The 12492-nt window shown below is 47.9% G+C and overlaps 1 protein-coding gene across 3 annotated transcripts in view; it reads left to right on the forward strand.

Annotated features, from left to right (window-relative positions):
- The window catches only part of LOC142559771 (adenosine deaminase-like), a 100760-nt gene that overhangs the window by 11142 nt on the left and 77126 nt on the right, over positions 1-12492 (forward strand). For 2 of the 3 annotated variants that reach the window (XM_075671410.1, XM_075671411.1), the window contains exon 2: positions 10678-10720. In XM_075671410.1, the coding sequence (XP_075527525.1) occupies positions 10678-10720 (43 nt within the window). Of the gene's footprint in view, positions 1-6690; positions 7034-10677; positions 10721-12492 lie in introns of all 3 variants that reach the window. The other variant, XM_075671409.1, reaches the window with a different exon arrangement.

Raw genomic sequence — 12492 nt, forward strand, 5'->3', positions numbered from 1 at the left:
GTGCGCCGCCTCGCGTCGCCTAGCAACCACCTACCTCGCACCCCTTGCGCGTAAGGGCGTAGTTGTGGCGTCACAGGCGAGTAAAAGCTCGGAACAGCCGGCGCGGCGACATACCTCTCGCCTCCTCTACTCCGTCAGTACGTGCTGCTGCCATAGGAAGACCGAAGAAAGTCCGGACGCCCGAAGAAGCGGCTTACCAGGAAGAGCGCCGTACTGCCAAGCGAGAAGCGATGCGTCGCCGCCGAGCTGATCCGGAATACCGCGCCGAATTTGCGGCTGAGAAGAGGCGACGCCGAATCGAAAATCCAGAGTTTTTGTCCAGGGAACGCGAGAGTCGGCGCCTGAACGCTTGACGTCGCCGACAAAGCGATCCTGGCCTGCGACTGCTCGAACTTCCAGCGTCAAGCCCGCCGAGATAACTTAGCAAAACCTAGCATAACCTCGCTATATCAAACAACCACGTAAAAGCCACGTATCACAAGCTCCGCTGTTGACTCCAATCTTGCACCACTATAGTGCAAGGTGCGCGCGTTTCTGCCGACGTCTGTATAATTTACCGCGTGATTACTAGTACAGATGACCACGTAAAATTTCAAAATGAACTTGACCTTATTAGCAATTGGCGTAGCACATGGCTAATGTCGCTTAGTCCAAATAACTATGTAAAGAAATGTATTTCACTCGCCAACATTTGAATTCAAGCTTTTTATATATATATTAAACTATATTAATGACAACTGTGTGTATGAAGCTACTTCTTTCAAACATCTAGACGTAACTCTGGCATCTACCCTTCACCGCACTACACATACCAACAACATCCACGACAACGCCTCCCGGTCTTGAAGCTATTTACGACAGAACCTGCGTAAGACTTCGACTAATGTAGGGCCATTAGCTTATCTAACGTTTGTTCGCCCTAAACTTGGATTTGTTACTTCAGCATGTTCCCCTCATTACATTTAACTCCTTGCCTTCACGGGCATCTGTGGTAAAAGAGACGCTTTTATTTCACCTGCCCTTTCATGTATCATCCACTTGTGGAACAACCTTTCCGATATCGTTGTAGCTGAAGCTCACGAAGAAAGATTCCGTCACAACATAAACATGCATTTATAAATGCGGTTTATTCGGACATGTGTACATATACAACAATGTATCATGCCAATGAAATGAGGCAAAAGGAAACAGACAAAGCATGTTTCTTGACTAGGCCTACATCCCGGTTCGTAAGGATACGGGTCAGCTGTGAGGTCGGCAAAGAGACGTACAAATAACAGCGCATTTCAAATACATCGCATATATAAATTTATCAAAAACTTTAACCAATTACATGCTAACATTCGCATTAAACGCAATGAAATATAAACATTTCATCTTGTGTTAATATAATCAATGAACATAAGCAAATCAAAAGGCGAATGCTTCAACAAAATTTCAAGTAAGTCTAAACAGCACGCATAAAGTTACAAGTGGAGTGTAATGAAGTACACTTAAGCAAATGGAGGTAGACATCGCAGGGGGTAGGATACGAGCACACGTAGAAAAAAAGCGCCGGCACACACACACACACACGCACACACACACACGCACACACACACACGCACACACGCACACACGCACACACACAAAAAAAGAAACGCTTCAACCCGGGTCAAAAAGTAATCTTACTTTCTTTTTAAAATGGTGCACAGATCCGCGTAATTGTGCAGTTTCCACTGCAGAAGGAAAGCCGTTACGTATTTCTATTATTTTCTGATCTAGTGATTGAGTGCCATAATGTGCCCTCGGTCTAATCGAAACAAGTGAGATTGTTCGTAAGTTATAGTGAATGTCACGGCTGAGCTATATATTGCTGAATGAAAAAAAAAAGGCTTGTTTAATGCGATGATAGATAAGGACCATTAGTTTAAATTTATAGCACTCGGTAAAAGGCATTACGTGAAAAACAGAATAAGTTATTATGGCTACCTTGCCTTTTTGTTAATAGCTTCAATGCTTTTTGTTGCATGATTATAATTTTTTTTTGTATCGGTCTTGTTACACGTGCCCCAAACTAAGTTGCAGTATGTGATGTGTGAATGAACAAGTGAGAAGTATAGCTGCTTTGCTACAGAATATGGAAGATGATTAATGCGGGTAATAACACCTATGGATCTAGCCATTTTCATTTTGATCATGAGTGATAGGATGAGACCAGCTCATGCCGTTGCCGGAAGTGTACACCCAGAAACTTGCAAGTACTATTACGTGCGATTTCTGAATCATTGAAATAGAGCTTTGGGTTGTGCTTTATTGCTTTGTTTTTTGCTTGGAATACTATCGAATTGGTTTTTTTTTAACGTTTAATGTCAATTTATTTACAGTCAGCCAAGCATATGTAATCTGTCAAGCCACACATTTGCTTGCTGCACAAGTTCATTTAGGTCTGAGCCAGAAAGAAGACATTAGTATCGTCAGCGTATAGGATAACGATAATCTTTTTAGCTTAACTTCTTGCGTGTATTTTTCGTCTTTTCACTATGGAGACTTTCGGCTTGTGTACACTTGATTCTTCATTGTATCATTATCAACAAAGCATTATTTCTAAAACTGTACGTTCTCTATACCAAGTAATATTTTGAAGCTTCCCTTACCCAATGGCCATTCTTCGGGCCTGTAAGGTATCTTGAATGAATGAATGAATATCACGATCCACTCACCCTGTGAAGGTGGCTGACCAGCGAAGCTGTTTAGCGCAGAGCTGACGCAGATTTTTCGAAGAAAGGCACGAACTGGTCCACCGTGATTGTTGTGTACAATCGCGGGGACGACGGGACCGGCGCCGCCGTGACACGTGACCTTTCGGCGGGACCACGGCAGGGCGGAAGTATCTGATACGGCTTCTACGCGTATTTGGACCCAAGATATTAAACTTATTTTTCCAAGTTGGTGGAGTGCTTGAAACCTGCTTCACCTCCGTAGCGGGTCGGCCCTGTATTGCGCTATCTCATGGGTCGGCCCACGGCTTTTGTACACACAGCGCAAGAGAATGCACGGAACCGTAGCCATAAATAGCTTCGCTGTAAAATAAATAAATCGATGGATACAGTTAGGCACTGTCCTGTTTTAGCGCGCTGCCCTGCTTCCGAAATGAACCAGCTGGCCCAAAGTTTTACGGCACCTGATGCGTCCGTATGATCGCTATTATAGTAAAATGGCGCCGGAAAGGTACGGTCTTGCAGGACACGGGCATCATGACAAGATGTTAAATGCTGCCGGCATGATGCTTCTAGTGTAACATAGGTAACTGCGTAGTGCGCAGAACTACTACAGTATGAAACTTGGAATTCGGGGCAACGTACCCAGGCAAATCTCGTGTTTCATAAACTTTTCTGGTCTGACTGCACGCAAGAAAAAAGTCTAATTATAAAGCCTGTTGACCAACGATAGTATTTTCGACTTTTGTTAACGTTATACACGTGTGTTGCACTGCCCCGTAAGACCGAGAAGTGGCATGCTCCTGCATCCATACCTCGTCAAACTAGCCTAAATTGTATCACTGGAATGCGTACAGCACCGCGTGGTCAGGCGTATTCACTCACGCTACGCGCATCGCACAAACGCGCGCATTTAAAATGGAAAAGTAATAGCAACCTGTCCAGGCCCAACTCGTGGCGGCGAGCAGATCTATCAGCTTTTTGTCCAATGTTCTCAACTAATCATATACAAAACGTACACGCTGAACTATAATGCTTGGTGTTTATGATTAATTCAAACAAGCTGGAATCGAAGTGCATTCAGAATAGCGTGCATCTTTTTGGCCTAGCTGAACAAGTTCGGAAGGCAAGGTTGAGGTCGACTGATGAAAAGCTGGCGCACACCTGAAAGTATAGCAGGAAACTATTCATCCCGAGCCTCGGACGAAATCAGATGCGCTGCTTTATTTGCGAAGCATCCACGGCGTGCGCAGCCTCGTGCTGCTGCGACCTGCCGACGTTTCGGGAAGCCTGCGCGGGCCGCTTCCAACTGCGCGCGTCTGCCGCCGCAGAGCAACGGGCCGCCGCCGCCCGGCGTCGCTGGTGGCTCGGGAGGCGTTCGCTGCAGCGGTGCCCCCGTGGGCTCCCCGCCGGAGTGCGCGCACCAGCAGCCGCGGCACCTCGTCACCGGTGAGGCTTGGCGGCGCGCCGTCGAGCAGGCAAGCAACTGTGCGGGGCGGCAGACGGAGCGTGCTGGGCTAAGACCAAATTCCGAAGGAAGTATACTTGCTTCACATTGAGAAAGGTGTAGAAACGTGCTTGGTAACCGCTATTATACGAAACAATAAAAGAAAGCAGGAAAACATTATGCGCTATAGGTTTGCCGCATAATGTAGTCAGCATTTTCCGGGTGGAATAATCTAGCTCTTTCTTTTTTTAGAAACGTGGCACATAAGAAAGAGACTGAAGATTTTCAGTAAGCGAATATGTGAAATCATCTTAGGAAGATGCCGCACCAGAAAGAGGATAAGCTACATAAAAATACCCAACTATATACCGTGAATTATTGTATTCGCTTTAGATATACTGAGGGGGCCATATGGTAAACGATTTATACGCTCCCGCACACTTTGATGACAATTCGGAGTAGAACCAGTTGAATTCAGTTCCACTTGCAGTTTACTAGAGAAAATTCTGTTCAGAGGGACGCTTAAATAATAAGCGACAAGTAAAACACCCCAAAAGTGAGATAATGACGATAACAATATAGGAGTGTTTAGTGACCAGAAACGAAGAGGCTCGTGGACTAAGGCACACTTAGCAATGATCATACAGAGGAAAAAAAAATCAGTTTCGCCATAAGGGCAAAGCAGCGAATACGATAGCAGCATCTTAGAATATTGCACGAAGTGTCACACTCGTAGCTGTATACTGGCAGTATGAATTGAAGCAAACGTAATCTAAGTTAAAACGAGCTCTTGTGCTAAGCGCCCTCTGTTTGAAACCTGTCATCGGACAATTTCATTTAAGTTTATTAATAAAGGCTAATGTTTTTCTTAGCGAATTTTTCTTACAGATCGCGGACGTGGTGCATAGCCGCTCCGATGAAAGTGGATGATTTTAAGGTTTGAGCTCAGTTATTGTTTCGCACTTTTAGTATTTAGGTCTGAGAAAATTTAAGATGAAAGGCATGCACTGTCGTTGTTTTTTTTCATGTCTTGTTTTTGGGCTGCCATTTTTTAAATCTGAAGGAGTAATTTTGTCACGAATGTATGGCCTGGCATGAGCAACTTTAGTGATAGAATGGTGTGGTAATAAAACCGGCATATACCGCATGTAATATATGTGGCATATAGCATACATATACCTGAGTATATGCGGAACCTCACGGCTACGACGACGACGGCGAAAGTTCGCTTGAAGTGTATATAATCGCTATCGCAATAAAGCAACTTAGACAAGTACGGTTTCGCCGCGGCAAACTTGGGGATATGTGAGACAATTGTAGGTGAGCTATACACAGGAGGAAAATAATTGGAATAAATAGGTGGGGTCGCCTCGCTATCGAAGCTGTCTATAAACAGGAAGCAGTGTCCGTTGGTATTTCGCTAAACGCGAGGATGCTTTAAATCATTCGCGCTATTGCGAAAAGTGTGCCCCGACAGACTTGGACGATACGCTGCGCGTACTCGGCGCCCCAGAAGCGGCGCCGGCCGAGCAGCTGCGCGTGGACGGCGTGTGGAGCCGGCCGCTGCCGGCGCTGATGGCCGCCGGACTCGCGGCCGGAGCGGCGCTCGGGTTCGCCATCCGCGCCACCGACAACCGCTGGACCAAGCGACAGGTCGTCTGCGTCGGATTTCCGGGTAGGCGGGAGGCTTTCTCGGCAAGGCCGCTCAGCCGATGGCTGCATAGATAAACAAAGCGCGTCCTTAACGATAGAGAAATACAGGCTAATCCAACTTACAAAGGTATTTGCCGTACTACGAACGAGAAGCGTGTATTCCGCGAAGCCGTGAAATCGCATGTTCGAATAGAGGCCCACAGAAACATGGCGTGTCGCGATGTCGTAGTTAGTCGGTGAAGGGAAGACTCGATTGCGCCCAACCCGCCCCTTTGTATTTTCACCCAGTGGTTGATGTTACGGTTTCCTTGTGATACATTCTCGGAATACGCGAATTATGTGCACGGCTATGCGGTGCGAATAGAATACGAGGGCAGTGTGTGTTCCATGGGTTACCATTCTGGCAGAGCGCAGCACCAATCTTCCCAGCAGTTTAGCTCGCAGTAACCAAGTGCAATATATATCATATATTTTTGTTCACTACTGTGTTACGTCGTGACGGGTGACATGTAATAGGTAGGCACAAAGACCTCTTCAGGGAATAGCGCATTGCATTCGACGGCTTTGTTGATTTTCCGGACTTATATTTCGGCCACCACGTGGTTGTGCTATCGGATCACTGTAACACAAATGAGTATGGAATCTTTAGGCGCACATGTCTCGACGAGCTTCGCCTCCGCTCTCCTGGCATCGCGGCGTACGTGCATCCGCCCGATTCCTGTGAACGAGTGAGGCGTAAACATAAGTGTGCGGCATATTCCGTCAAATAGATTACAAAGTGCGCGTTGGATCTGTGCGTTTTAACGTTGTTCGACTTCTGCCAGCGCCTTCACGCGCCCTGCCCCGTGCCGCTGGTGAGTACTTGTGACGTCTGGTACGTCCGTGGCCCAGATTCCCTAGCGGACGCGTTCGGCGGGCACGGGCTGAAGGGCGACATCGCCACGCGCGCAGGCGAGCTGTTCCGCCGCATGATGTCCGGCGTCAGCCTCCCGCTCGTCAGCGCCGGCGCTGTGGCCGCGCTGGGCAGCAGCCGACCGCCCGCGCTGGGCCGCGTCGGCCTGTGCGCGCTGGGCCTGTCGCTGCTCTGCAAGTGCCTGGCCGCCGCCGGCGCGCTGGGCCTCGCGGCCTTCCTCTCTCCGGGAAACACGGTGCGGCTGGACGTCGAGGCGCCCAAGTACAGGCCGAGCGTGAGCCTCTCCAGTGTCGCCATCGACCGACTGCTGGACTTCGTGAGGTACGTGAGCGCCACGCAAGAAGAAGAAGAAACTTTATTAAAAAATAGTCCGGCAGTTCTTGCTGTGGTGGCCTCAGGTGACGGCTCGAAGTCCTTGGACTCGAGCGGCATCTTCGGCTTGCCGGACGGCCTAGAGCTGGTCTGCCAGCTCCGAACTTTTGATAGCCGCCTCCCAGTGGCGGCGACGCCTATACGGAGAAGGTCCCCGGCGACTCCCGCATCCGGCGCGGCATCGGGAAGAAGCGAGCTCGAGCCTTCTCCTACTCTGGCAACGGCCGCGATTATGGACGCGTCGCGAACGGAGTTTGTTTGATTGCCGTTGTTGCCGGCACATTCCCAGAGCATGTGTCGCAGCGTTGCTCTCTGTCCGCATGTTTTACACGCGTCTGTTGGATATAAACGCGGATAGCAGTGTTGTGAGATAGCGGGGCTAGGGTAGGTCTGTGTCTGGAGCAAGCGTAAAGTTACGGCCTCGTTCCTGTTCAATTTATCGTGTGGTGGCGGGAATGTGCGTCTTTCGAGTCTGTAGTGTTGGGTGAGGTCTCTGAACGTGGTTAGGCGATCGCCCCACGCCCAGTGTGTTTCTTGTAATCCGCTTTCTTCTTTCCCATCGAAAACTGCGTGTGACATTCTTGTTCTCTTGCGACTGAAATTCAGCAATCGTTTCGTATGCGTCACTCATAAATCCGGACAATTACATATAGTCGATCCTAATCGTACCGCTTTTAAAAGAACCATCTATAGTAGTTTCCGCTCTCTAACCAAGCCTTGTTTATTCCGCGGTGCGTTCGCAGCAACCACACGTTTAAGTCATTTGGTCCAACTCATCTGGCGACCGCTGTCAGGATTGGGGGCTCAGTAACCCGTTGTCAAGATCGGAGTCCGGCATGAAGTAGAAGGTAGCTGGCCCATGCCGTCGCCCAACTTATCCACGCTGAGGACGGTGATGAAGGGAAGGACTGCTTCTCATCGAGAACGAGGAATATGGGTTTATTTACAGTATTTACATGCAGTTCATCAGTCTAGCATGACTGCGAAAGAAAGTACGTCAGTCTAACACGACTGCTTGAGAGAGTGTCTCAGTCTAACATGACTGCTTAACAAGTCTACCGAGCATCCGCACAACAGCCGTTTATAAACACGCGGTCCTCCCCCGATTCTAAGGTGGCGGGGACGTTCGTCCAGTCATCGTAAACACGCCGGCTCTCCGCGGGACGGTTCACACACACACACACACACACACACACACACACACACACACACACACACACACACACACACACACACACACACACACACACACACACACACACACACACACACACACACGCATAAAACTCAGAGGTTCTCGGTCCGAAACCTATATCACACGAATTTCGTAGAACTCGGAGCGGACCCTCTCAGTGCGCCCGGGTAGCCATTGTCTTGCGTCTTGGTCGGCGCGTGGGAAGAGGTCTCCGACGACGTTCCCGCGGCAACTCCCCCACTCACAGCAGATCAGGTCCGCGTTGGTGGGTTCGGTAACAATAGTTGGCCCGGCGAACTCATTCTGTCACAACGGCGACGAGGCTAGAGCGTAACGGTGGCGGTTTCAGCACAAAGCCTGCTTCGTCAAACGCATCCTAGCTGAAGCGACGGAGAGTGGAGGACACGCGTATTGTTCCCGACACAGTCGACTTAGTCACGCCGTGGCTAGAGGTTGGCGGCGGCGCTCCAGGAAAGTTGCGGCCACTGTCGGAACTGGCCGGCAAAACTTGCACTGCAGCTGGCCGTTCTTAACACTGCGAGCGACTGCTGCCACAGCAACGTTTTTCGTGATCGGCAAAGCGCTAGGAATGTTTACTTTTCTCATTTCTCGTTGCGTCTTCCCACACGAACTGGCAGCAAAAATTATTCATTTTGGTGCGGAAGCGAAATCCACGACGCGCCGCCAAGTCAGCTCGCAACCTTCGCACAGCTCGCAGCCACATGTATGCCGGAGGAGCATCTCGGTTAGCAACAATAGCTGCGCTGTAATATTATTTCAGCTCTCAACGTGTCCGCACAAATATCACGTCGCGGCGAAAAGCGTATCGAACCTCCGAAGTTGCTTCCTTAACACCGTGAAAGTCGCCCAAAATGTTTCAGCCGTTGTAACATATAATGCGCTAGTAGTGGTGATTAAGGATTTAAGTGCAACGTTATGTATAATAATCTCATAACGACCCGACACAGTTAATTCAGTGGGTGTACTGCGTTGCGCACGAATACACGCAGGTTCACCTGATTCCCGGCCGCATCCCTCATAGCCACACTGAAATCAAATCAGGTCGGTCGGTCGGTCGTGAGCACGACACAAGGGACAAAGAAGGGTCACATTAACCGGAGACGGCAACTTTCTAAAGCTTTTATATATGTTCACGGTGTCAACCAGGTGTATCTGACACCTGCTTAGGACGTTCTAAGGGGCGCTTTGCCTCAAGTATATTTATTTAGACGGCACAAAGAAAGTGTTCAAAATGACCTTCAGACTTTACCGAGAAACCCATTCGGAAGGCAATGGACCACAAATGCACTGAAGCAAATTGACTTGATGAATTATATATTGTGGGAATAACTATCCATCTGGGAACTATTCTGGGAACATATCTGGGAACATCAGTGGGAACTATATCTGGGAACATCGGTGTGCGATGGACATACGTATAGCCAAAATGTCAAGCAATAATTCAGTGTGCACGAAATGAGGAAGGCTTTAGGTTGCATGCATAAGTCCACAAGTGACAGCGTAGATAACGCAGCCTAATGTAGGCGTCATGAGCGTCCCGTAGCCTTGCACAAGCACTCGTGCCGATAAACTTGCATAAATTAGGAGGCACATTTTATATTGGCATCTTGTGGCTGACGTGTAACACCCCTCTGATGCAGCTTAGCTCATCTAGTGTGACGACACAGTTGTGACCTTATGCGAGACCAGTGAGCAGATGCGAACTGCTCCAAAACGTAGCCGACCGAACCCTGAAACTTTTTCTATTCTGGTTTCGCCAGCGGTGGACGAAGAAATTTGTTTCGCTTCAGTTTCATCTCGCGCAGAAATAATTTTTTTTGTTAAATTTTGGTTCGACGTGCTCTCAATGATTCGTGGGACTTTGTACATGAATCTTTTTCTTTGGGTATACGTTTTTTGGTCAGAACGTACTTGAGGCCTTTTCTGCGTAAGGTCAAATTTTTTTTGTTTCGTCACATCACAGCGGGAATCAAACGCTTCAAATAATTTGTCGTACTTTCATCTCGATAAATAAGTGCTACTACACTGCACCTAACCAAATTCAAATAATCTTTTAACAGTGACACTTATATCCATGTATACATCCAAGTATTTATATTCTAGTCTGCCTGCCTGAGTATGCCTAGTATGCCTCAGTGTAACATTGAAAACAGTCTAATGGTAGCGATGGCTAGGCAGGCAACATTGAATACCAGAAACATTGTGTACGTGCTTTAATTACTAAGCAAAGTTGAACATTCTATTCCTTACGATTCACTCACGCGTAAACCCGCTTTTCGACATGAGTGACGTTCGCCGAGTCAATTTAGTTTGCTTGCCTGAAGAAGCCTTATACACTACATTATTTTTTAAAAGGAGGCTCTCGTTTTCATTGCAGAAACCTTTTCCCGTCCAACATCATCGCGGCGCACGTGTACACGGTACGTTTTCCTCATTCACAAAACTTTTAGCTTTGCCTGTGTTTGGCCGCCACCAACATCGGATACGAATGCAATGCATTGTCAGGTTGAGCGCTTATGAAAACGCACCACTATTATCGTTCATGAATGGGACATTGGTATATTTCCGGCCTCGCAAACTTCGACTTGAGGTCAACAGTCCGGAAGGCACCGCCTGTCAAGCTAGGTAACATAAAATCAAAAACTCAGCTAAGACCAGAGGAGTTGCGTTTGTTTCCGCTTCTTCGGATTTTCTCCGCATTCACGCCATGACCAACTCGCCGAAATCACTGTCCTAAAACAATGCGAATTCGGTACAAAGGTAAGAAATTAAGAAACCGATTCGCAAGAGTGCAGCCCGCATGCATTGAAAAGCACAGCGGCTTAACTTACTCCAATTTTAGGCGAACGCAAAACTGTAGGCGGGCGAAAATTTTGAAACACTTAATAAGCAATGAACTGGTTATGACTGGTTGACAGCCTTCTTCGTCGCCTTATTTAAAGCAGGGAAAGAACGAATAGTCTCGGCCATATCGCACAGCGTGTGTGCACATTTTCGAACTGTATAGCTGAAAATTGCGATTCCGAGGTCAACTACGCGTGCACCAAATGGTGCTTTGCAGCTCCGCTATATCCGGCGCAGACGATGGCACAGAGACAGACGGATGGCGCGTTCAACACTGACTAATGCCCCAACCACTGGCACGCTTCGGCAAGCTTCGGCGCGCGCCGACAAGCGAACGCTTCGCTTCGCGTCGGTCGGAGGAAGAGGGCACGCAACCACTGGACAGAAGCTCTTACGCGCGCCGAAGCTCGCTCCTCGGCAGCGGCGCACTGTTGCTGGACTATTTTGTCTTCATCTGTCAAAGTCTGGCCTAAAAGAGCCTGCTGTAAACTAAGCTTGAAACAATAAGTTAATGATCTGTATGCTCTTTCAGTTATGAAAAACACGTTTGAATAATGAATGTACACCTGCCGCAACAGTTTGTTTTTATTTTTGAAGTAACAATAGTGCACAAAATATGCACATCAGCGCTCGCGCGTCGTCTGTCTGCAAGGTCGCTTTGCAAACACCTGCACCACGATGCCATATCATATCAAAAACTGTTGTACCATTTCATTTTTTGGTAGCTCATTGCACAGCCAATTATGTAAGAATTAGGCGTGCAAAGTATAATTGAAAAAAATCTGTGTTGGAAATATTGTCACGTAGTAAAGAGGGTGAAAATGATGCAGACTCAATCGCAACGATAGCGGCGAGTAATGTCGGCAATCGTCGAAAATCTCATCTGTGGGCCAAGCGCGTCGGTTTGCATACATCAGGGGTGCGATCTTGTACGCGTTCCAAAATAGAACGGAGGCTTCCGTTCCGCCGAGCCGCACACGATTGGTTGATTTGAACCGTGACGAATGCCATGACGTCAATTGTGACGTGATATCTGCTGTCAATCATTCCGTGTCGTCGGCTATCGGACGAATGCTATGGAACGGACCGCCTATTTCGCGACGTAAAGAACGGACTCTCGTTTGTTCCTGCACCCAATCTGCTCTTTTCTTATCCCTTAACGTTAACCCATCATTCTTCTTTCCATAGCCCGAGCCGTGGAAAATTTTTACAATTTATACACTTCGTCATCTCACACACAAAAAATACCATTTTATTGTTTTCAGCCTGCTATGATGTTTTGAGTGAGAAAGATATATTCAATTTGTTCTGTGAGGCACGCAATAATTGCTGTGACATATTATTTTAT

Source organism: Dermacentor variabilis, chromosome 10, assembly GCF_050947875.1.
Source record: "Dermacentor variabilis isolate Ectoservices chromosome 10, ASM5094787v1, whole genome shotgun sequence".
Taxonomy (NCBI): domain Eukaryota; kingdom Metazoa; phylum Arthropoda; class Arachnida; order Ixodida; family Ixodidae; genus Dermacentor; species Dermacentor variabilis.